General features: G+C 39.5%; 1 protein-coding gene and 1 long non-coding RNA gene across 3 annotated transcripts; both read left to right on the top strand.

Moving 5' to 3' along the window:
* Positions 1-3,767: 3,767 nt before the first annotated feature.
* Positions 3,768-6,971, top strand: LOC118394275 (uncharacterized). Of its 2 annotated transcripts, none has more exons than XM_035787482.2 (4): positions 3,768-4,550; positions 4,997-5,419; positions 5,521-6,086; positions 6,207-6,971. In XM_035787482.2, exons 2-4 carry the CDS (start codon positions 5,402-5,404, stop codon positions 6,355-6,357), a joined length of 735 nt encoding a protein of 244 aa, XP_035643375.1. In that variant the 5' UTR covers positions 3,768-4,550; positions 4,997-5,401; the 3' UTR covers positions 6,358-6,971. The 2 variants fall into 2 exon arrangements, with proteins under 2 accessions (XP_035643375.1, XP_035643377.1); XM_035787484.2 differs by having other exon boundaries at positions 3,770-4,550; positions 4,997-5,423.
* A 12,043-nt stretch (positions 6,972-19,014) lies between these two features.
* On the top strand, positions 19,015-20,333 carry LOC118394274 (uncharacterized). The gene is made up of 3 exons (XR_004827713.2): positions 19,015-19,136; positions 19,445-19,496; positions 19,702-20,333. It is a non-coding gene; the product is annotated as an uncharacterized LOC118394274 (long non-coding RNA).
* The last annotated feature ends 3,387 nt before the right edge of the window (positions 20,334-23,720 follow it).

Below are 23,720 nucleotides of genomic sequence, written 5' to 3'. Positions count from 1 at the left end.
GTCCACAATATAATATAATGTGTAGGTTTCAGTTGGTCTGGCAGGCAGGCAGCTCCTCCACACACACACACACACACACAAACACACATTTTAGATGGTATGGTAGCTCCTCTACACGACCCACAGTAAATTCCTAATTGCATCTGCTGAACTCGGCCAGAAATCAATACTGCAATGGGGCTGAAAGGACAACACCAGCATCACACACAAAAACATATGCACACACACTAAAACAGATATTATTTTCTTAGTCTTCCCGGTTTGTTGCATCTTGGCGGGGAAACAACTGTTGATGTTTTCTTAATCACATTGTCAAGAGTGTGCAAACTATCATCAAGGCATAGGGTGACTGCTTTGAAGAATCTAAAATACATTTAGATTTGTTTAACACATTTTTGTTACTACATGATTCCATGTGTTATTTCATAGTTTGTCTTCAGTATTGCTCTACAATGTAGAAAATAGTAAAAATAAAGAAAAACCCTTGAATGAGTAGGTGTGTCCAAACTTTTGACTGGTACTGTATGTATAGATAATGGGCCTATGATCTATTCTACATACTTTATATCTGGTTTTAGTATTTTTATATATATATATATATATATTTATTTATTTTATTTAAGTATTTATTTTATTTAACGACTAAAACAAGGGATAAGTATGTAGATTAGATAATGGACCTATATATGTTGAAATAAGATTATCTTTGAGAACTCACCCCCCATAAATCTAGACAGCAGGGGAGAATCTAAAATTCTAAAAATGTCATGGCATTGATTTTGTTTGAGTCACAAACATGGCATAAACCTCAGCAAAATCTGTAGAATTGTTGAAAAATTGCCTTTAAACTATATATTTTCTCTCAGGTCCATGGCAAAATGTCTTGAATTTAAGGTTGTCCCAAACAAAAAATCATCTTGGAACTGAAAGTCGTCTGCTTTTTCAATCAAATTTAAAAATATTTATTTTTCCACATAGACAAACCCTATGTTTTAATACAATTAATTATATGTAGGCTACTGAGCTTGTCTGATGCTTTTAAGCACTGCGATTAAAAATGAAGATACAAATGTGACCTGTGTCAGGAAACTAGGCATATGTCGCGGGTCACTACTTCACAGGAAAGTAATTTGAACGTAAACGTGTTTTTTTTTAAATCACTTTTTTTTTTGGCGGAGATGCCTTCTCGAACATGTGAACTTTCATGTGCATTAATAACAAACTTGTATGCCATCTGTAAATACGAATACAATTGTTAAATTACGAGCCTAGTTGGTTAAGCCACCGAATGACAGCAACCTTCACTCTACCCATGATTGGCTGAGATAATGAGTGGGCTGGACATGCCGAGAGATGAGTTTGGATTGGTCTGCCATATAGCAAGCTTCTGTCTATTTTAGCTGGTCAGGTTGTGTAGGTAATCCTGTCTAACACAGCTTTTTTTTTTTTTTTTTAATGTGTCATGTAGTAAAACTTAACAAAAGACTTGACTATGCAAGTATCAAATACAATTTTATTAGTCACACATGTGCTGAATACAACAGTGAACAGTTGTAATGCTTGCTTACGAGCCCCTAACCAACAATGCAGTATTTTTTTTTTTTTTACAGATAAGATACATACAGGGGGCTACCGGTACAGGGTCAATGTGCAGGGGCACATTGAGAGAAAAGTCTATGACTAGGGTGGCTGGAGTCTTTGACAATTTTTAGGGCCTTCCTCTGACACCTCCTGGTATAGAGGTCTTGGATGGCAGGAAGCTTGATGTACCGGACCAGTTCGCAATACCCTCTGTAGTGCCTTGCGTTCAGTGTCCGAGCAGTTGCCATACCAAGCAGGGATGCAACCAGCTCTCGATGGTGCAGCTGTAGAACGTTCTGAGGACCCATGACAAATCTTTACAGTCTCCTGAGGTGGAATAGGTTTTGTCGTGCCCTCTTCACGACTGTCTTGGTGTGCTTGGACCATGTTATTTTGTTGGTGATGTGGACGACAAGGAACTCAAAGCTCTCAACCTGCTCCATTGCAGCCCTGTCGAAGAGAATGGGGGCCTGCTCGGTCCTCTTTTTCCTCTAGTCCACAATAATCTCCTTTGTCTTGGTCACGCTGAGGGAGAGGTTGTTGTCCTGGCACCACATGGCCAGGTCTCCGACCTCCTACTTATAGGCGGGCTCATTATGGTCGGTGATCAGGCCTACCACTGTTGTGTCATCGGCAAACTTAATGATGGTATTGGAGTCATGCCTGGCTGTGCAGTCATGGGTGAACAGGGAGTACTGGAGAGGTCTAAGCATGCACCCCTGAGGGGCCCCTGTGTTGAGGATCAGCGTGGCAGATGTGTTGTTACCTACCCTTACCACCTGAGGACGGTGCGTCAGGAAGTCCAGGATCCAGTTGCAGAGGGCGGTGTTAAGTCCCCGGGTCCTTAGCTTACTGATGAGCATTGAGGGCACTATGGTGTTGAACAATGAGCTGTAGTCAATGAATAGCATTCACACATAGGTGTTCCTTTTGTCCAGGTGGTAAAGGGCAGTGTGGAGTGGATCTGTTGGGGCGGTATGCAAATTGGATTGGGTCTAGGGTTTCTGGGATAATGGTGTTGATGGGAGCCATGATCAGCCTTTCAAAACACTTCATGGCTACAGACGTGAGTGCCAAGGGTCTGTAGTCATTTAGACAGGTTACTTTCGTGTTCTTGGGCACAGGCACTATGGTGGTCTGCTTAAAACATGTTGGTATTACAGACTCGGACAGGGAGAGGTTAAAAATGTCAGTGAAGACTCTTGCCAGTTGGTCAGCGCATGCTCAGAGTACACGTCCTGGTTATCTTTCCGGCCATGCGGCCTTGTGAATGTTAACCTGTTTAAAAGTCTTACCCACATCGGCTGCGGAGAGCGTGATCACACAGTCTTCCGGAAGAGCTGATACTCGCATGTATGTTTCAGTGTTATTTGCATCGAAGCGAGCATAGAAGTAGTTTAGCTCGTCTGGTAGGCTTGTGTCACTGGGCAGCTCTCTGCTATGCTTCCCTTGTAGTCTGTAATGGTTTGCAAGCCCTGCCACATCCGACGAGCATCAGAGCCGGTGTAGTACAATTCGGTCTTAGTCCTGTATTGATGCTTGCCTATTTGATGGCTCGTTGGAGGACATAGCAGGATTTCTTAAAAGCTTCCGAGTTAGAGTCTCGCTCCTTGAAAGCGGCAGCTCTAGCCTTTAGCTCAGTAAGGATGTTGCCTGTAATCTATGGCTTCTGGTTGGGGTATGTACGTATGGCCACTGTCGGGATGACGTCATCGATGCACTCATTGATGAAGCCAATGACTGATGTGGTATACTCGTCAATACCATCATGGGAATCCCTGAACATTTTCCAGTATGTGCTAGCAAAACAGTCCTGTAGCTTAGCATCTGCTTTATCTGACCACTTTTTTTTAATGATTTAGTCACTGGTGTTTCCTGCTTTAGTTTTTGCTTGTAAGCAGGAATCAGGAAGATAGAATTATGGTCAGATTTGCCAAATGGAGGGCGAGGGAGAGCTTTGTATGAGTCTCTGTGTGTGGAGTAAAGGTTGTCCAGAGTTTTTTTCCTCTCGTTGCACATTCAACATGCTGATAGAAATTTGGTAAAACGGATTTAAAGTTTCCCTGCATTAAAGGCCCCGGCCACTAGGAGTGCCGCCTTTAGGTTAGCGTTTTCTTGGTTGCTTATTTTTCTTGTTAGCTCATTCAATGCTGTCTTAGTGCCAGCTTCTGACTGTGGTGGTATGTAAACAGCTACGAAAAATACAGATTTAAACTCTCTAGGTAGAAAGTGGGGTCTACAGCTTATCATGAGATACTCTACCTCAGGCGAGCAATAGCTTGAGACTTCCTTAGATATCGTGCACCAGCTGTTATTTACAAAAATACATAGTCCGCCGCCCCTTGCCTTAACAGACGCCACTGTTCTATCCTGATGGTACAGCGTATAACCAGCCAGCTGTATGTTGATAGTGTCATCGTTCAGCCACGACTCCATGAAGCATAAGATATTACAGTTTTGAATGTCCAGTTGGTAGTTTAATCTTGCATGTAAGGTCATCGATTTCATTCTCCAAAGATTGCACGTTTGCTTGCAGAATGGAATAGAACATCACTGCAACAACTGTTTCAGAGCACTCTCGTCCGAGTGTGCAAGAACGCAGAATAACTGATGAATTTACCAACACTCAACACCGGTTGAATATGGCTGTGTCAGTAAACGTAATTAAAGCGTAATTCAATTGTTGTGGACCACAGTTACATTTACATTTACATTTAAGTCATTTAGCAGACGCTCTTATCCAGAGCGACTGAAAACAGAATAACCAGCTCTGCTAGGGTGAGTAAAATGGTCAGAGTTTGGGTGGGGTTTCAAGCTCAAGATGATTCTTATGGCATTGCACATGGTCAGTGTGAACCAGAGTGACTTGATGCTAGGCATGCTGTACAAACAAAATTGAAACGACACAGGACGTCTTGTTTAATGAAAGGGGTTGCAGTCTGCCATGAAACATTCATCCATGTATACGGGTAAGAGTCTAGCTACAGTTTCAGATATTATACATTTCTAATAATGTCAGAAATGTGTTTTCATTGCAAGGTCAATTCTACTGTTAGCTAGCTGGCTGATGGTAGATGTCTGGCTCGCTAGCTAACATTACGTTTATGATCTGTGTGTAGTCATGTTCTCAGAATGCCATTTTTCATTGCTTGTTATAGCCAAATGTTAGCTAGCTAACTAGCTAACATTGAACCTATTTGGTTAACTTTAGCTAGCTATAACAATCAGTTTGTATTGCTAGTACTCTATGGATTAGGATTATGGTTCATTTTTTAGCTCGCATGTCTAAACAAAAGACTCCACTTCGCCAGATGATTACATTACCCATCAAGTTAGCCAGGTGTGTCTGACGGTGATTACGGCTATCTGTTGTATAAAAATGCCAAAATATTTGTATCTGGAATTTGTCTTTCAGCATGAGTAGAACAAGCCTGACTCTCCTCCTCCACCAGTCATACAAGGAGAATGGTCTAATGCCTCCCATCAAAACGAGAGCTGGTCCAAACAAGCACAGGTTACACCTGAAGCATGAGGACTTGCAGAGAGTTGTGAACATCAACAACTACGCAGAGGATAATGCAATAGGATTACCAGGACGCCACCCAGGACACAAACACTTTGGAGGAAAGCTGCTGCCATCCCATGTGACAAAAGCAGGAGTGTGGCTTCTCTACAACACATTTTAATTATTTAATTGACCTCCAACATGATTGGCACTACTTTTATTGATCTCACATTATTTCTGTATTTTCCAGAGGTACGTGTAGTCGGGCTGTGTGTTAGCATTTTAATAATCCAGTTTCCAAGATGATGCTTCTGTATGCAGTGCTGCACATTTGTAAGTAAGTGAAACTTACCTGATAATGATGCATAAAAAAATCATATTATGTTACATTTTCTTTTCATGAACTTATCTTAATGTTCTTTTGTTGTTTGCAGGTGCACTATCCTTCTGATCCTATGCAGCCAGGTCCCATCTACTTTTTAATTCCTCGCAAGTGCGGCTTGTTTGATGTCTGCTGTGAAGGTATACCACAAGTCAACTACTTGATTGATGAAGGCATGTCATCCAGCAAAGGCAGCAGCGCAGTCATCAACTACATGCACCATTTCTTCTCCAACTACGGAGTTTGGGAAACACGTGTGGACCTGAATTGTGATAACTGCAGTGGCCAAAACAAGAACAATTTTGTGCTCTGGTATTGTGCCTGGCGGACCATGCTCAAGCTCCACCACAGTCTGGACCTTCACTTCCTGATTACAGGCCAAACCAAGTTTGCCCCTGACTGGTGCCTAGGCCTCATCAAGCAGCGCTTCAGAAATACCAGAGTGAACACTTTGTCTGAGATTGCTGGTGTTGTGAAGGACAGCACAGTGACAGGGGGAAACATACAGCTGGTTGGACTGGAGGATGGTACGGTGCTGGTGGAAAGCTACGGCTGGCGACAACACCTGACTCCGTACTTCAGGCCGCTGCCAAAGTTAAAGCAATACCAGCACTTCGGGTGAATATAATTTTCATTGCATTGTATGAGGTCATTCTTCTTATATAAACTTGGGAGGTGAATTGATGTTGTGCAAGGTTGTAATGTCTTCGATTTTTTTTGTTATTCCCTGTTTTACAGCTTCGATGCTCTGAGCCTGGTGTTGTGTTCGGACTCAGTAGGGATCAGGTATCAGCTGCTGCGCAACGCTGACATCCTTCCTCCCATTGATGGTCTGCCTGTACAAGCACCACCTGGACTGGACACATCTAGACAAACATATATTTTTTAGAATATCAAGGAGCTTTGAGATGAAGAGGGTATGGACATCATATGCCCTGCACCAAAGTCAAGGGCAGGACAGAAACAGGCTCTCCGAATATAGATTCCCTTGATCGTGCGTGGTTCGGACAGACCAGTCATCAGCACTTTCTGCAGTGCCTCAATTCAAATGACTCTCTCCTAACACACACGCCATACGTTGCTTATCAGTCACTTTACCCCTGATTGTATGCATATAACTACCTCATCTATCACTGACATTTTTATTGATGTTGTTCTTGTACATACTGTATATTATTTTATTTATATTGACACAATCTATTTCCGATATTGCTACTATGCAAGTAACCATTTGGCCCTACCATTTATACTTACTGTAGAGACCCATCCACTTAGCAAGTTGTGGCTGGGGGTTATAGCATTTCTTTCACATGACCCATCAATTTAGACAAGTGTGTCTGGGTAAGCGTCATCTAATATTTATAACATATTTTTATCTGGGCACTTTGTTTACCTGGAATTTTTCTTTTTTGTATGCTACTACTTTTAGTAGCCAACAAATAAAAACATTGCAGCCCACAGGTAGAAAATATCCTGATGAAAATAAATATCCTATAAATCACATTGGCCTGTCTGCAAGGAACTTGAAACATTGTATCAACTGTTAACTTGGTCCAGCCCAAAACACATGCTAGCAAACTTGCAACATTGCATACAATATTCTGGGCCCTCAGAGTTTCCGGCACCTGCACCTGTGAGCTCCAGACAGACAGACACAGCTGTAGACTATTTCTGCAAGGGATAAGAAGTAATCAGGTGTGCCTATTTCATGATGTTTGCCTACCGGATCAGAGCATTACATTTTTTTCCATTTTTCATGCTGTGGTTATCGAAAGGGAGAAAGCTAGAAAGATTTTTCAAATAGGCTATAATTAGGGAACTATTGGATGTAAAAACAAACTTAATTTAGTTGCTGTTTGAGGCAAAGAAAAAATGACTTTGGTGAGAAGCTTCACAGTGATGGTGAGTTAAATCAGAAACCTAAATGGATACATTTATGGGCCTACATTTGCATGCAGGCCAGATAGCATAGGCCTACTTCTATGCGTAATCAGGTTTGTGTCTTTACTCAAGACTGACAGGGGGCTCCAAACAAAAGACAATTTATAAATTGACAACTTGTAAATGGAATGAAATAAACCAAAACTAGGGTAGCCTAGGTTGTGCTCTCAGCAAAAAACGTGTCCACTCCTACAATGACAACGGTAAGACTGTAATAATAATAATATTGAATGCATTAACAGAAATGACCATAACCAAACAAACCTTGTAGATTACAAATTATGAGAAGTAAATAATTGCCAGCAGCATCACCCTGCATCCCACTGCTGGCTTGAAGCTAAGCAGGGTTGGTCCTGGTCAGTCCCTGGATCGGAGACCAGATGCTACTGGAAGTGGTGCTGGAGGGCCAGTAGGTGGCACCCTTTCCTCTGGTCTAATATAAATATCCTAATGCCCTGGGGCAGTGATTGGGGACATTGCCCTGTGTAGGGTGCTGTCTTTTGGATTGGATGTTAAACAGTGTCCCGACTCTGTGGTCACTAAAGGTCCCATGGCACTTATTGTAAGAGTAGGGGTGTTAATCCTTGTGTCCTGGCTAAATTCCCTTTCTGGCCTTCATACCATCATGGGCATCTAATCATCCCCAGCTTACAATTGGCTCATTCATTCCCTCTCTCCTGTAACTATTCCCCAGGTTGTTTCTGTAAATAAGAAAGTGTTCTCAGTCAACTTACCTGGTTAAATAAAAATGGTAGGATAAATGTAACACTGGTGTACCATCCCTGTGGCCTCCGCAATGGCTTAGTCCAGACAGACATGTGCCATAACAATTTTTTATATATTGTATTTGTCACAGCTCGATTAAAACCATCTCAATTGACTAAATGGGGTCAGACCTACTAGGAAAAAGTGGCTTTAAACAAACAGCAATATTCTGTCGGACACAAACGCCCACCACCAAGCCCCATTTGATCCAGAAAAAAACAGAGGGGTATACTACAAAGCAAGATCAATGACTTACCAGCCACCTAATTTACCAGAATATCCTGAAATAACTATGTATTTTTTAAGAAGATAAACATGAAATGGGCAGGGTCTAATTGACTCAATAACCAAAAACACATTAAGTTCAGCTTTTTTAATGAATCAGAAAATCAATCATTATTTCTGGTTGTTTATCAAAGTTACCTGGCTAACTTGTTGACCTGCTTTGTATTATACCCCTCTGGAGTGTCAAGTTATGTCTATTTGTGGAATTCAATGCATATATAGTCATTTGGAGTTTTCCAATGAGGTTAGATGGGCAACCCGATGCTTCAGCCTATTAATTTAAAGCCACTATGCTGCATCAGTTGGGTTACATTACATTACATTTAAGTCATTTAGCTACAGGTTCTAATACTTTTAAAGGGAAAATTATATTTCAAATGGTGTCAACATAATTATTTTGTAATTCATTTTGGAGTAGAATGTCCTTTTAAAAAGTCACCAGAAGTGACCTTCTGACAGTTGTTCCACAAAAAAATATCTCACAGGGGTGCATTCCCACACACACCATCATCAGCACAAGCAGTAGTGGGTGGGTTAGTCAGTCAGTTCTCTGGACATCAATAGATCCTCTGACTGTTCAATACAGCACTGACCCAGGTCAAAAGGTCAGGTCATTATTACCATGAAACACTTTTTAGCGTCATGTTAGACCAATTTAATCTCATGGACACACACACATACAGTGCCATCAGTGTATTGACGTGGTGTTTAGTGCCCTGTGCGTCAGTGATTAGAAGACACTACAATCATTATTTCCTCCTGTGAACTTTGCACTCGGGAAGTAATTGGCCCTGCACATTACAGCAACAGCACAATCCTACAGCTCTAATGACTCACGGATCCCTAATAGGCACATAGGCTACCAATCAACATTCACAAGTAGTCTGCTCTGATGAAGAACTGCTCTGACGAAGGGTGACAAGAAAGGATGAAAAAATAACAGAAAAGAGTACTATATTTGCACCATCGTTCCTTCTCACCAATATAATAAAATGGCAAGAATATTTTTTACATTTGTGCTCTGGGAAACTAACATAAAGAAAGTGTTTTAATGCAAATAAGGAATGACAAACTTCCAACGGAATGATATGTAATTAAACAGCTACCCCTAGTGGACAAAATAAGGATAGATAAAGATAAGAATTTCCCAAAAGGAGCGCAATTGGTATGTACAGTATCTCCCTGTACTTATAGAGAAGTCCCTGTACTTTCATACTCTGGCCATTTCCATAATTTAATAGACACTTATCCAGATTGACTTACAATCAGAATACAATCAGTAGCCTACTTACAGAGAAGACAACGTTTCATGTGTTGGATTCGGGCTAAACTTTGAACATTGAGATATTAAAGACATGATCAGACGCATTGTATATAAAGGAGTGAGAAGTTAATGGTTCTCTGTAGTAAGACATTGTGGCTGTGGAATGTGCTGGGTGGACGGGAGTGCGATAGGGGATACGAGAGAACATCTGTGGATTATGCGAAGGAGGGGTTGAGGTCAGGAGGTCAGGTCAGATCCCCTGAATGGAGAAATAATGGTTTATTATCCTGTTACCCTCTTCCTGTCGAATCATAGGATGTAAGTATTGGAGAGAAGGAGGGGTGTCTAACGTGAAGTTTATATACTTGTGATGATGGGAACATGTCTTTGTCTGAATTACAGCTGTAACGACCCTTTGGGAAGAATTAAATTTGGTTAAGCTTCTCTAGTGTCCGTGAGTTATTTAGTCTGAAAAATAAGAACCTAACACGTGTGCACATACAGAGAAGAGAACATCAACTCAGGCCCTGCTAGTGGTCAATCCATCAGATCCTCAAAGTAGTCAGTCAACGAATCCAGAGCCTCATCTGCCAGCTTATCATAGGCTGCCTCCACTGATCTCACTTATGAGAAGATAAACACATAGGTTTATGGCCAGAATGAGTGTAAAAAGCAGAGAGGTCAATTTGATATGAGCTGCGCTTGACCCATCTGACAAAACAAGTAAGGCTAAGCCCATCCACAAAGTGGAGATTAAACATACTGTACTGTATTTACTGCAGCCAAGTGTAATACTGCAGTTACAAATCATTAATGTTGCCATGAGGAGCATCGCAAGCGATAAAATAAGATGAGCATATATCATCAATGGTGCTACTACACTTTGCTACCACAGTACCTTATCTGAACAGCGTTTCCCTCTGCATGTATGGGTGATGTGAGATGTAGGACTCCTCTGTTCTCTTCCATGTCTTGTATCAAGCCACTAGGCCAGAGAAACACACATACAATGATGTCAATGTCATTGTGTGACATATCATTAAAAAAAATCTGTATGAGCATCCTAGATCAGCTGTCAGCTGGCGGTCATCAACCCTGGTACTGGATTGTTCAGTGTGAGTTGCAGGATTTTATTCCCACCCAGTACCTTCAACTAGTCATGGTGTTGGTAATTAGTTATTTGAATCATCCATTAGTGCTGGGTAGGAACAAAAGCCTTACATACCAGGCCCTGTGGCTTTCCAGGACCTGTTGATTAACATGGCCCAAGGTTCTACACCTTGCTGCTCCCCCTCCACACAACAAAAATGAGAATATCCATATGCAATGTCTCCTGTAAGCCAATATGCTGGTGCAGCTACCTCTGATGAACATAGGGCAGTCAACGGGACAACCACAGTCTTAGATGTGTCATTTGGTACGGACTGGGTTCTGAGACAGCGAGAGTTACCCAGGTGCTGAAAATGAGAATGAAAACAATATGTTATTAAATCATGTACGCATGTTCCAGACTGAACCTGCATCTCCCGACACGCATCTTGAAAGATTGTTACTTTTCTATAGATATGTTGTGTCAAATTTCACATTTCTAAAGGCATACGGACGAACCATTTTGTTTTTGGCCATCTATTTGGCAGCTACGAGTGGCAAGTTGTTAGTTAGTTAAAAATTGTATATATTTTTTTTGTTGCCTAAAATGACATACCCAAATCTAACTGCCTGATGCAAGGATATGCATATTCTTGGTACCATTTGAAAGGAAACACTTTGAAGTTTATGGAAATGTGAAAAGAATGTAGGAGAATATAACACAATAGATCTGGTAAAAGATAATACAAAGAGAAACCCAACCGTTCTTTTGTATTGTTTTTGTACCATCATCTTTGAAATGCAAGAGAAAGGCCATAATGTATTATTCCAGCCCAGGTGCAATTTAGATTTTGACCACTAGATGGCATCAGTGTATGTGCAACGTTTTAGACTGATCCAATGAACCACTGCATTCCTGTTCATAATTTTGTGTCAAGAGTGCCCAAATGTGCTTAATTTGCTTATTTATAACTTTTCATGTTCAAAATTGTGCACTCTACTGGAACAATAGCAATGTATTATTTACTGTAATGGATACTGTAAATTGGATAGTGTAGTTAGATTAACAAGAATTTAAGCTTTCAGCCAATATAAGATATCTCTATATCCCGGGAAATGTTCTTGTTACTTACAACCTCATGCTAATCGCATTAGCCTACGTTAGCTCAACCGTCGCGTGGAAGGGACACCGATCACGAAGAATATTTAACGTTAGCTACCTTAAGTTACACAACGATGATGTGCTCAGAACTAATGTGGAGAGCCTGACATTAACGTTACCTGATGAGACAGATATCTGGTTCCAGGCACACGTCATCCTCTGCTGTATTCTAAAACTCTGGTCACAATGAATACGGACGAACCAATACATATTTTTTTTACTTGACAACCTTAGCATGTTTGCCTTTCATTGTGGCCGCAGGTAACGTTAGTTTGTTAAACATATGTATTTGCTGCTGAATTTCTTTGTCGGTGGGGTTTAACGGCGATTGGCATCCAAAATGTTGCATTACCACCCCTCAACTGGACTATAGTATAAATTTCTTCTTCAAGTTTTATTGGTGGATCGCAACCAACTGACAGGTGCATATTCCACCTACTTTACTGGAGTGCGAGGCCGGTCACGACCTATGTATACCACCATGTTCTCTTAATTAACTAACCATGAAATTCTAATAAAATAATTCCATACAAACCTCACTACTCCCATCACCCCTACCCAAAATACCACCCACTCCCCATTCCCATCCAACCCCTCTGACCCTGTCAAACAACCTCACCCTTTCTACATCATACATTTCACAAAATAATAATACATGTTTAACTATCTCCTCTACCATACATCCATTACACATTCCAGTACCATGTTTCCCTATCAATTACAAAGATTCATACAATCCCGTACGCGCTAATCTCATCCTACACAACATATCCTCATCATTTCTTTTCCCATTATATGACAATATCTCCTGTAAAGATTTCCTTGTACTATAAAAATGTATGCCCTTACTACTTTCATCCCATTGTCTCTGACAGCAATCTAACCCATTTTTCCACAATATTGTATTTCAGGGTTCGTTTTGCTATTATATCTACTATATCATTTCCATAAACACCTGTACGAGCCGGAATCCAACAGAATTGGACAGCATCATTATTTCTAACCATTAATCCTCACATTCTGACTTTCCAGATCTTAAACTACACAGAACTGATGCAGAGTCCGAACATATTACTACTCTTCTTCGTTGCACCTCCTCTATCAATTGCAATCCAACAACTATCGCGTCACTGAGAGGGGGAGGTCTGTTCGAGACTTTGGGGTTAATCACACGTTCGTGGTTGATTGTTAGACATGTGTTTTTGTGTTTTTGTTTATGATGGTAACAGAGGTCTATTGGTATATTAGGCTGATCCTCTGATGGGGCAATGTTTTAGTTAAAGTGTCCCTGGTAAATTCGAAGACTCATAGTTTAAGGTTAAATTTACATCCTGGAACTGTAGGGGATTAAATAAAATCGGCAAAATAAAACAGGTAGTAAGTAGATTAAAACAATTTCAGGCGAAGATCATATTTTTGCAAGAATCAAATCTACTATCTGGCGACATTCCTAAGATATGCAAGAGGTGGCCTGGACAGGTCATTGCAGCCTCATTTAGTTCCCATGCAAGGAAAGTTATTATTCATATCCATAAATCCATTCCTATGTGTTTTAATAGCAGATATAAAACCAGATTCTCACAGTTAAATTTAATTATGTGTATTCATTAATGTTTAACAATTTGTTTTTAAAGTTCATTAATTATGCAGGATACTTTAAATTGCACTTTAGATCCTGTTAAAGACCAGTCTTAAAAGCCAAGGTAACAGCAGTTTTATTTTTAATAGAGATTTGCAGAGAAATGAAACTGGAAACGTTACTCTAGCACAGATATTTCGAATCAACATTTTTTTTTATAGCAACTGAAAATGACGATTGCTTTTATGACAGTATTTTCTCAATGCTCCAGCATCTCTATGTTACTAGTAGTAGGGGCCCTCTGAACTTTCGACCTTTGCCACATTCAGGCTTCAAACATAAAGATATAAAACTGTATTTTTTGTCAAGGCAACAAGTGGGTCAGTATAAATCAACATTTTAACAAATCAAAAACTGAAAGATGGGCGCAAAATTTCCCACCACCTGCAGCAAACTTTGTTCAGTGAGGATCTCTGAATGATCCAAACTAAATGACATGATGATAAATACCTTCACCTTGTTAATCAAACTCCGTATAAATGCACCTACACTGTATAGTCTCAGAGGGAACGGAGCAAGAAGAGAAAACCATTCACATGTACAGACATTATAGCATTTGGATACAAAAATATTTCACTTTAAACATGATTGGAACTTGTATACATAATTAAATCATTTCAACCATGCAAATTTCCTCTAAACTTTCAGAAAGGAGATTATTCTTATCATAAAGCCATTCCATATCAGATGAACTGCAAACACATTTGGGAGACTCTGTCCATAGGACACAATCATATATTGCACAAATTATGGAAGAGTGGCAGGAAAGCCATTTCTAAAGATATCCATAAAAAGTGTCAGTTAAAGTTTGCCACAAGCAACCTGGGAGACACACCAAACATGTGGAAGAAGGTCCCTGGTCAGATGAAACCAAAATTGAACTTTTTGTTTAATGCAAAATGTTTTTTTAAAAAAAACCATTTCCAAACATCCCCAGTCAAACATGGTGGCAGCATATGGTTTTGCTTTTCTTCAGCAGGGACAGGAAGATGGTTAAAATTGCATGGGAAGATTGGAGATCAGGACCATTCTGGAAGAAAAAGATCAAAAGACCAGACTGGGACGAATTTGTCTTCCAATGATCAAACAAAGCAAAATCTACAATGGAAAAAAATAAACATATCCAGGTTTAGAAGGATTTAGAACTGAATAATAGAGAATTTGGAAAGAACTGAAAACTGCTTAAACCAGCAATGAGGAATGGAAAACTTTGATAGATAGAGACTACAGCTAGCACAAAAGGTCACTACAGACCTATTCTTAATCAAAATTTTCGTTATCTCAATTTTTCAGTTTTTGATTTGTTAAAAAGTTTGAAATATCCAATAAATGTCGTTCCACTTCATGATTGTGTCCCAGTGATCACAAAAAATACAGTTTTATATCTCTGACCTGAAATGCAAAAGGTCAAAGTTCAGCATCTCTTATATATTCCAATACTAATTTAGCAGGTGACCAACCTAAATGGCGCTTCCAACCTAAATGGCTGCAAGATACAAGTTTTACAGAATATATTGGACAGCAAATTGACCTATACTTTTCAATTAATACAACACAGACTTCAGCTTGTACTAGATGGGAAGCCTTTAAAGCTTTCATAAGGGGTCAAATTATACATTTCACCAGCTCCAAGTAAAAAAATTACTTGAACCCAAAATTAAAACTCTGGAGAGAGAAATTTTCCTCATTAATTCCACAGATGCACACAAGGAGTTGCTCTTGCTCAGGGCTCAATATAACAGAATTTCTGCGGGTAGAGCTGCAGCAAGCTTATTGAGACCACACCAATCATATTATGACTAGGGTGAAAAAGCTGGAAAGCTGTTGGCCTGGCGAATGAAACTGCAGCAAGCAGAGAGAGCAATCAATTAAATTAAGGATGCAGGGGGAGCTGTGACGGTAGACCCTCGGGAGATAAACAATACCTTTAAATCCTTTTATGAAAAACCATATGCATCAGAGTATCCTCCTGAAACTGATACCCAGGCTAGCTTTTTAGGTAGATTGGAGTTTCCCAATATTTCAGATAAATCTCAGGATATTCTTCACGCTGAGCTGACTGTGGAGGAAATGTCCAATGCAATTGATAGTATGAGGGCGGGAGGTCATCTGGCCCAGATGGGCTGCCCACTGACATTTACAAGAGATTTTTTTTTAAACTTCTTAGGGCTACCTGTTGACAACTTCCGGTGAAATTGAAGGGCGCGCAATTCAAATAAATAATCATACAATTATGGATATTAAATATCTATGCACATACATATATTATATCGGTTAAAAACTTAAATTCTTGTTAATCTAACTGCATTGTCCGATTTACAATAGGCTTTACAGCGAATGCATGCCATGCGATTGTTAGAGGACGGTGACCCACATCAAAATATTTTTCAACCAGCACAGGCTTCATAAAATCACATAGCGATTAAATATTCAATTACTTTTTGAAAATCTTCCTCTGATTTGCAATCCAAATGGTCCCACCTACAACATGCATGGTCATTTTGTTCGATAAAAACAACCATGCATGTTAGATAAAATCGTTCTTTATATCTCGAAAGTTGGCGCCATCGATTTGAGTGATCCACTCGTTCAACATGCAGAGAAAGGAATCCAAAAAGCTACCAGTAAATTTTAATAAAACAAGTCAAAATACAGTACAATTCTATTTAATCCTCAGGTACCCTAAAATGTCATTAAACTATAATATTTCATACGGAAAGAAGTATGTTCAATAGTAAAGTAAAATTAGCAGGTGCATGTCCTCTTCGTCACGCGTGCACAGACTGATTTCCAACTCTGACTCCCAGTACCAAAACTCAAAATTCTTCCTTATTTGGGAGGAAACAAGCCTGAAACCTTGAACAACGACTGTTGAAATCTAGTGGAAGCCATAGGAATTGCAATCTGGGAGCTAGAATTGCATTTGCCCCATAGCTTTCCATTGTAAGAGCATGGGCTCTCAAAAACAAATCTGTTTGGTTTTTCTTTGGATTTTCTCCTACCATATTAATTGGTGTTATAGTCTCATACATTATGTTAACATTTCTACAAACTTCAAAGTGTTTTCTATCCAATGGTACCAATTATATGCTTATCCTGGCTTCTGGGCCGGAGTAACAGGCAGTTTATTTTGGGCACGTCAGTCAGACAGGAAGTGGAGAAAAATAGACCCTAGCCTGAAGAAGAACAAACTGCGCACTCCCTTCCTGGAGATGTATTTGGAATCTTACGAAAATAGTCTCCTGCCCCCTTCTTTGAGAGGAGCTCTAATCACTCTGCTCCTAAAACTTGGAAAGCTGCATACCAAATGTGATTCCTATCGTGCAATTTAACTTTTGAATTCTGACACTAAGGTTCTTTGTAAAACACTTGCGAGGAGGTTGGAGGGTTCTGTCCCGGATGTGGTGGGTAGAGACCAAATTGGCTTTATTCAAGGTTGTCAAGGATTTCATAATGTTAGGAGAGTGCTAAATGTTTTACATGCAAGAATTGGGTCGTCAGACTCTGCGATCCTGTCGTTGGACACAGAGAAGGCCTTCGACAGGGTTGAGTGGCTCTACCTCTTTGAAGTGTTAACTTGTTTTGGTTGTGGTGAGAGCTTTTGTAAATGGATAAAGATACTATATACAAATCTCACTGCAGAGATCCTTACTGCTAATAGGGTATATAAACCTTTTAACATCTGCAGGGGTTTTAAGCAGGGCTGCCCTCTTTCTCCTCTCCTGTTTATTCTAGCCATTGAGCCTCTAGCCATAGCTGTTAGGTCCCACCACAATATTTCAGGTATCAGAATAGATCACATGGAACATCAAATTGCCCTTTATGCAGATAATGTAATTTTGTTTCTTACAGACTTGTGCAATTCCATACCCGCACTTCTGGACCTAATCAAAGAGTTTGGGGTATACTCGGGATACAAAATAAATCATGCAAAATCCTCAATTATGATACAAAAGGAGGAGGAAAGACATAGACCTACACCTCTTTTTTTAATGCAACAGAATGCTTTACATATCTCGGCATTCATATTGTGGCAGAGATGGACCGCATGGTCTCAACTAACTATGACCCTGTCGTAGATTCAATAACTCAATCGATAGATGGATGGTCATCTTTACCTATATCCTTAATTGGCCGGATTAACATTCTGAAAACGAATGTCCTCCCAAAACTGTTGTATCTATTTCAGAACATTCCCTTGCCGCCGCCACCATCCGTCTTTTACAAGGCTTAAAAATATGTTCACAATATTTATCTGGAATAACAGATGTCCCAGAGTTCGCTTGTCCTTATTGTACTTACCGTATGACAGAGGGGGCTCCATATGCACGCATCCACTCACGTACACTACTGACTTCACATACCATTGTTACTTGTATATAGGTTACTTTATTTAATAAATATATTTCTGTTATTTCTTTATCTCCGCGTTGTCTCCCTTTTTGTTACGGGCTACGAGTCGGTTTGAAACACTATGATATTAATTCTTAATAGGCTCGGTAATGTTATGGAAAAATGGTTTATTGTATAGATATGGCAACTCCTCTCTTGCTGTGGAAAAAAAACAATTATTGGGCTAGTTTTCAGGTCTTTTGGGCGGCTATTGAGTGGTCATTGGCCTATACGTTTTTGCTTGACCTGGCAAACCTGGCCACTGCTGAAAACAACGCTTCTCCATATTACCAGCTTTTTCATGAAGATGAAGTTGATGAAAATGCCATTAACTAACCAGCTGTCTTGAAACTGGGGGTTAGCTAGTTAACGTTAGTTTACTCCCACCATCAGAGTTCACTTTTAGTGGACTGTGGCTAGTTTCCTAGAAAATAACAACTAGCTATATTTTAAAGGCTAGCTAGTTACTGACTATTGAACACTTTTTGTCAAACTATTTTCTTCACCTGCCTGTTTATTGATCTATTGGTGACTTAAAGTTGTCAAGGAAAATGCCCCTCCTAATTCCACTGTGTTTTCATATAATTTGGCTGATTAGGCTTGTGCACAATTACCTTAGCGTTTCATTAACGAGTTAGCTAAGTTACTGAATAAGCCAATTATTTTTTATGTTTTGTTGTTGCATTTCAGGTGGAGTGGAATTTCTGACAGGCCAGCAGTACGGCAGGATTTTGTTCCAATTAGGCACCACACTAGGGGTGCATTCGTTTGGCTTGAACATTTTTTTTTTGCGGAACGGTTTGTTTTAAAACGTTCTTGAACAGACTTTGAGATACCTTTGCTCCGTTTGGTGGGTGTGTGGGGTGTGGCTTGAAGCAATTACGTTTTATATATCGAGTGCAGCCCTGACTGAGCTAATTGACCAGTTCAGTGATTGCCTAAATTCAACACACCTGGGCCTCATTTATATAATAAAATATACCCCAAAATGTGGGTGCAACAGTTTTCACGCAGAAGTTGGTATTTATAAACATTTTATTTGACGTGAGAATATGCGCATCTCCCCCCAAACGTTAGACTATGCATACGCACATCTGTTCGTGATTTAAATGTTATATTGCCAGCTGGCAAGTAAGTATTTTGTTCAAATATGATGAAAAGCTTATTCACAAAAAACAGGAAAACCTATTAACAAGAATGCAGCCACTTGCCATTAGTGAGAAGAGCGAAAATCTGTTTGTTATTGTTATTTTAGATTCTAAAAATCAATATGTTTCCTATTTATTTTATTTTCATAACCATTGCTGAATACATTCCTCAACTTTTCTGGCCATGATGGATTCATATTTCCTCAGGAGCCATACAACAAATGATCATGCGCATTGCTCCTTATTTGGACTACTGTATAGCCTAGTAAATAGATGGGCTATGTATTTCAGGTTTTGCAATATCATAGGTAGCGCGGATACGGTATACAGTTGAATTTAACAGGTGAACAATTTATATTTTGCATTGAAGTTGGCCTTAGTAAGCTACTGTAAATATTCTAATTTCATTTTTTTTGTAGCCTGTTTTAGACAACGTTTCAGAATTTGTGGGCATATTTAGGTTGGGGGGAAAGTTGATGCAAAGCGTTGTTGAATTCAATCATTCTGCTAACTGGTCTACAACAATTTGCCATTGTTTTCACTTTCAGAAATTGACACAGTCCTTTTCCAGATACAGCATAAATTACTGCTAAAGATGAAAACATCCTGCCAACACAGTGAATAGACCAGTAGATGGTGTTCCTAATGTTTGATACACTCCGTGTATATTTTAGTTGACACACCAGTATGATGCGTGATGTATATGATTAAAAATGTATTCACCCTGGACATGAAATGTGCATTTACTAAGTGTTGTCTTAATGTTTAAGTTACCGCAGAAGTTAGTAAAATGGTACCTGCATTTAGGATTCATGTATCAGTTTTTCTACATCGAATTCATGTCTGTAAATGACAACAATAGAGCTGATTAAAAGTATGTCTATGACAAATGACATGGTATCCATATACATTTTATAGCTAGCTAAACTGTTATTTATATTATGGCTCCACGTCTCATCTCACTAACAATTGCTAAAGACGAACAGCAAATTCTACTATTGTGGCTAAAAAAAAATGTTTTGGTCTAGCTTAGTTCCTTCAGAAAAGATTCACACCCCCTTGACATTTTCCACATTTTGTTGTATTGCAATGTGAGATTACAATTTATTTAATTGCCATTTTTTTGTTGTCAATGTTGTACACAAAATACTCATCTGTAAAATAATAAATTAAAACACTAATATATCTTGTAGATACGTATTCAACCCCCTGAGTCAATACATGTTAGAATCATCATTGACAGTGATTACAGCTGTGAGTCTTTTTGGAAATGTTTCTAAGAGCTTTCCACACCTGGATTGTGCAATGGTTGCTGATCAACGCTAGACAACCATTTTCAGGTCTTTCCATAGATTTTCCTAACTCTCTGGAGTTAGGAAGGACGCCTGTATCTTTGCAGTGTTTGGTTGTGTTGATACACCTTCCAAAGTGTAATCTATAACTTCACCATGCTCAAAGGGATATTCAATGTCTGCTTTTTTAAAAACCCATCTACCAGTAAGTGCCCTTTGCGAGGCATCAGGAAATCCTCCCTGGTCTTTGTGGTTGAATCTGTGTTTGAAGTTCACTGCTCGACTGAGTGACCGTACAGATAATTGTAGGTGTGGAGTACAGAGATTAAGTAGTCATTAAAAAAACACTATTAGTTCATGCAACTTATTATGTGACTTGTTTAGCACATTTTTACTCCTGAACTAAATGTAGGCGTGTTGTAACAAAGGGGTTGAATACTTATGGACTCAAAACATTTCAGCTTTTCATTTTTTATTCATTTGTAAACATTTTGAAAAACATAATTCCACTTTGACATTATGGGGGTAGGCTAGTGACCAAAAATCAAAGTGTAATCGATTTTAAATTCAGTCTGTAACAGGCTGTGGAAAAAGTCAAAGGGTGTGAATACTTCCTGAAAGCACTGGAACTAGGGGACTTATTCCACCATGACAGCATCTAGCCCTTGATAATGACTCTCAGTTCCATTACATTACACATAAGTCATTGGACGAAGACGTCTTCTGTATGGTGGAATTTTGTTAGATCCCCGACGCTCGGTCTGAACATTAACATGCATCGTTTGCGGTATGGTTTTGGAAGCATCAAGACCGTATCTGTCATATCAGTTAGAAATAATAAAAAAGGTTAAATTGATACACACCTTGATAGGGCAACTAGCTCACAGTCTCACATTAGACTTAGATATTCATGTTTCTCAAACGTCAAATTTCGATGTTGTTGCAAACTTCAAAGTGTTTAAGGTTACGTTTAGGCATTAACTCCGAATGGTTAAGGTAAGAGTTAAGTTTAGGGATAGACTTCATTAAAAAAAAATCAAAGACGACTTTCCATCACTGGATTCTAAATTACTTTTGGAATCAGAGGCAGATGCTTAAGGTTTGGGATAGGCCTACTTTTTCTCTTCTCAAAAACAACTTTCTATCGCTGGATTTGAATTTACAAGCTTTGGAATCAGAGGCAGTCGCTTACGCCATCCGCCATCCCTGTTCAGAACGCTCGAGCAAAACTAAAACCTTCTTGAAGGTAACAACGCTCATTTACCCCAAGTGGCCGGTTTTTACGTCATCTCCTGACATCAGAAATGGATGGACGTTGAATATTGACTTGCATCTCACAGGTGACCAGGCTGGTTAGGGTTTGTGTTCCCACACGGCCATATCTCCATGTTACATTACTTCTTTACGGAAACAGAAAGGAGAAGAGAGGTAACCAACCACCTGTGCTAGCTATGGCTGCACTACCAAGCAGTCACTGCTAATTTGGTAAAAAATGACCAAATTAATTGCTTGGAAGGGCAGTGGGGCTCTCACAGTGTTAAAAATACATGACATGCAATAAACTACACTTTGTTACACTTTTGAGGCATTAGTACAATACAATGTTATTGTCCATAATTCACATCAAACCGTAAAATGTAATACCTACTTCACTGTAATATGCAGTAGTAGTTTAGCCACCATGGCTATGACTGTCAGAGTCAGGAGAGCAGCTAGGGCGTAGATGGTCCACACTGTCAACACAGAAACACAATTGAAATCAGACAGTTTAGAAGAAAACATACCAGTTAAAAAGCACCCTATGCACTTGAGTAGACTCTCAGACAAGCATGGAGAAACCTGATCGGATAGAGATAAAAGGGATCTATAAACTAAAAACAGTCTGGCACATCTACACCATATTTGTACAGTGCTATACACTGAATGTACAAAACTTAGGAACACCTTCCTAATATTCAGTTGCTCCCCCTTTTGGCCTCAGAACAGCTTCAATTCGTTGGGGTATGGATTCTACAAGGTGTCGAAAGCATTCCACAGGGATGCTGGCCCATGTTGACTCTAATTCCCACAGTTGTGTCAAGTTGGCTGGATGTCCTTTGGGTGGTGGACCATTCTTGATACACACGGGAAACTGTTGAGTGTGAAAAACCCAGCGGCATTGCAGTTCTTGACTACATTGCAGTTCTTGATCTACTACCATACCCCGTTCAGGCACTTAAATCTTTTGTCTTTCCCATTCACCCTCTGAATGGCACACATACACAATCCATACATACACATAGTATCAGGGGTGTCAAACTCATTTCGCATCGTGGGCCACATACGGCCTAGGGAGATGTCAAGTGGGCCGGACCATTAAAATTATACCATACTCTGCTATAAATAACCAAAATATCATGTCTTTCCTTTGTTTTGGTGTAAAGAAGCACAAGAACATTAGGAAAATATTGAAATTTAATGAACTGTCCTTTTACAAAACATTTCATGAAACACCTCATATTTCCTTAGACAAATGTGCAATTTACTTTTATCATTCACAAATATGCATTGCAACTGATCCCACTGATTGTACAAAGGCACAAAACTTTAATTGGTACTGAAAAATATAGTAATGCACTTTAAGATTAAATGAGACTTTTAAAGAAAGGAATTTTTAAACCACTTACACATACGCATATAAAATCTAAATGTAATCCCTGCGTACACCTTACAAACTAAGGAGAGTGATTTTAAATGTGTAATGAAGAAAGTGTTCGCCTGTCCTGTAAATCTGTAAACTTCATACATGAAACATACATACACATACAATACATACTGAAAATTTATGGAGTTGTATGAACAGTAGAATTCCATCACACAACTTTTGTTTTGAAGCTGCTGACTAACATTAAAGTGCACATTTTTTAAATCACCACAGTAAGGATTCATCTTCACAGAGCTGTATTCTTTCAATGCAAACAGTATCTAAGGCAGCATTTTAAAGGTGTTAGTCTAGTCTGGACTTGTATTTGGATAACGACATTTTGGCTAATGAGGGTGTAGCGGAGAGGTAGAGACCAAGGTATTAACAACGTCGTAACAAGCAGCAGATGGCGCATTGATACCGTCTGCTGTTTTCAGTCTGTCTCAGTGATGCGGCTTGTCTTCTACTCTGATGGAAAGAGTGCGCCCCTTAGCGGATAATCCATGAATTGCAGCGAATTAAAAATATTAATTCCATGTCTTTTATGCATTTTTTCCACTTTCAAATTATCCTGCGGGCCTGATCGAACCTC

This window comes from Oncorhynchus keta, chromosome 14, assembly GCF_023373465.1.
Source record: "Oncorhynchus keta strain PuntledgeMale-10-30-2019 chromosome 14, Oket_V2, whole genome shotgun sequence".
In the NCBI taxonomy this organism is placed as follows: Eukaryota; Metazoa; Chordata; class Actinopteri; order Salmoniformes; family Salmonidae; genus Oncorhynchus; species Oncorhynchus keta.
The sequence above is the reverse complement of the archived record's forward strand: the minus strand, read 5'-3'. Positions and strand labels throughout refer to the sequence as shown.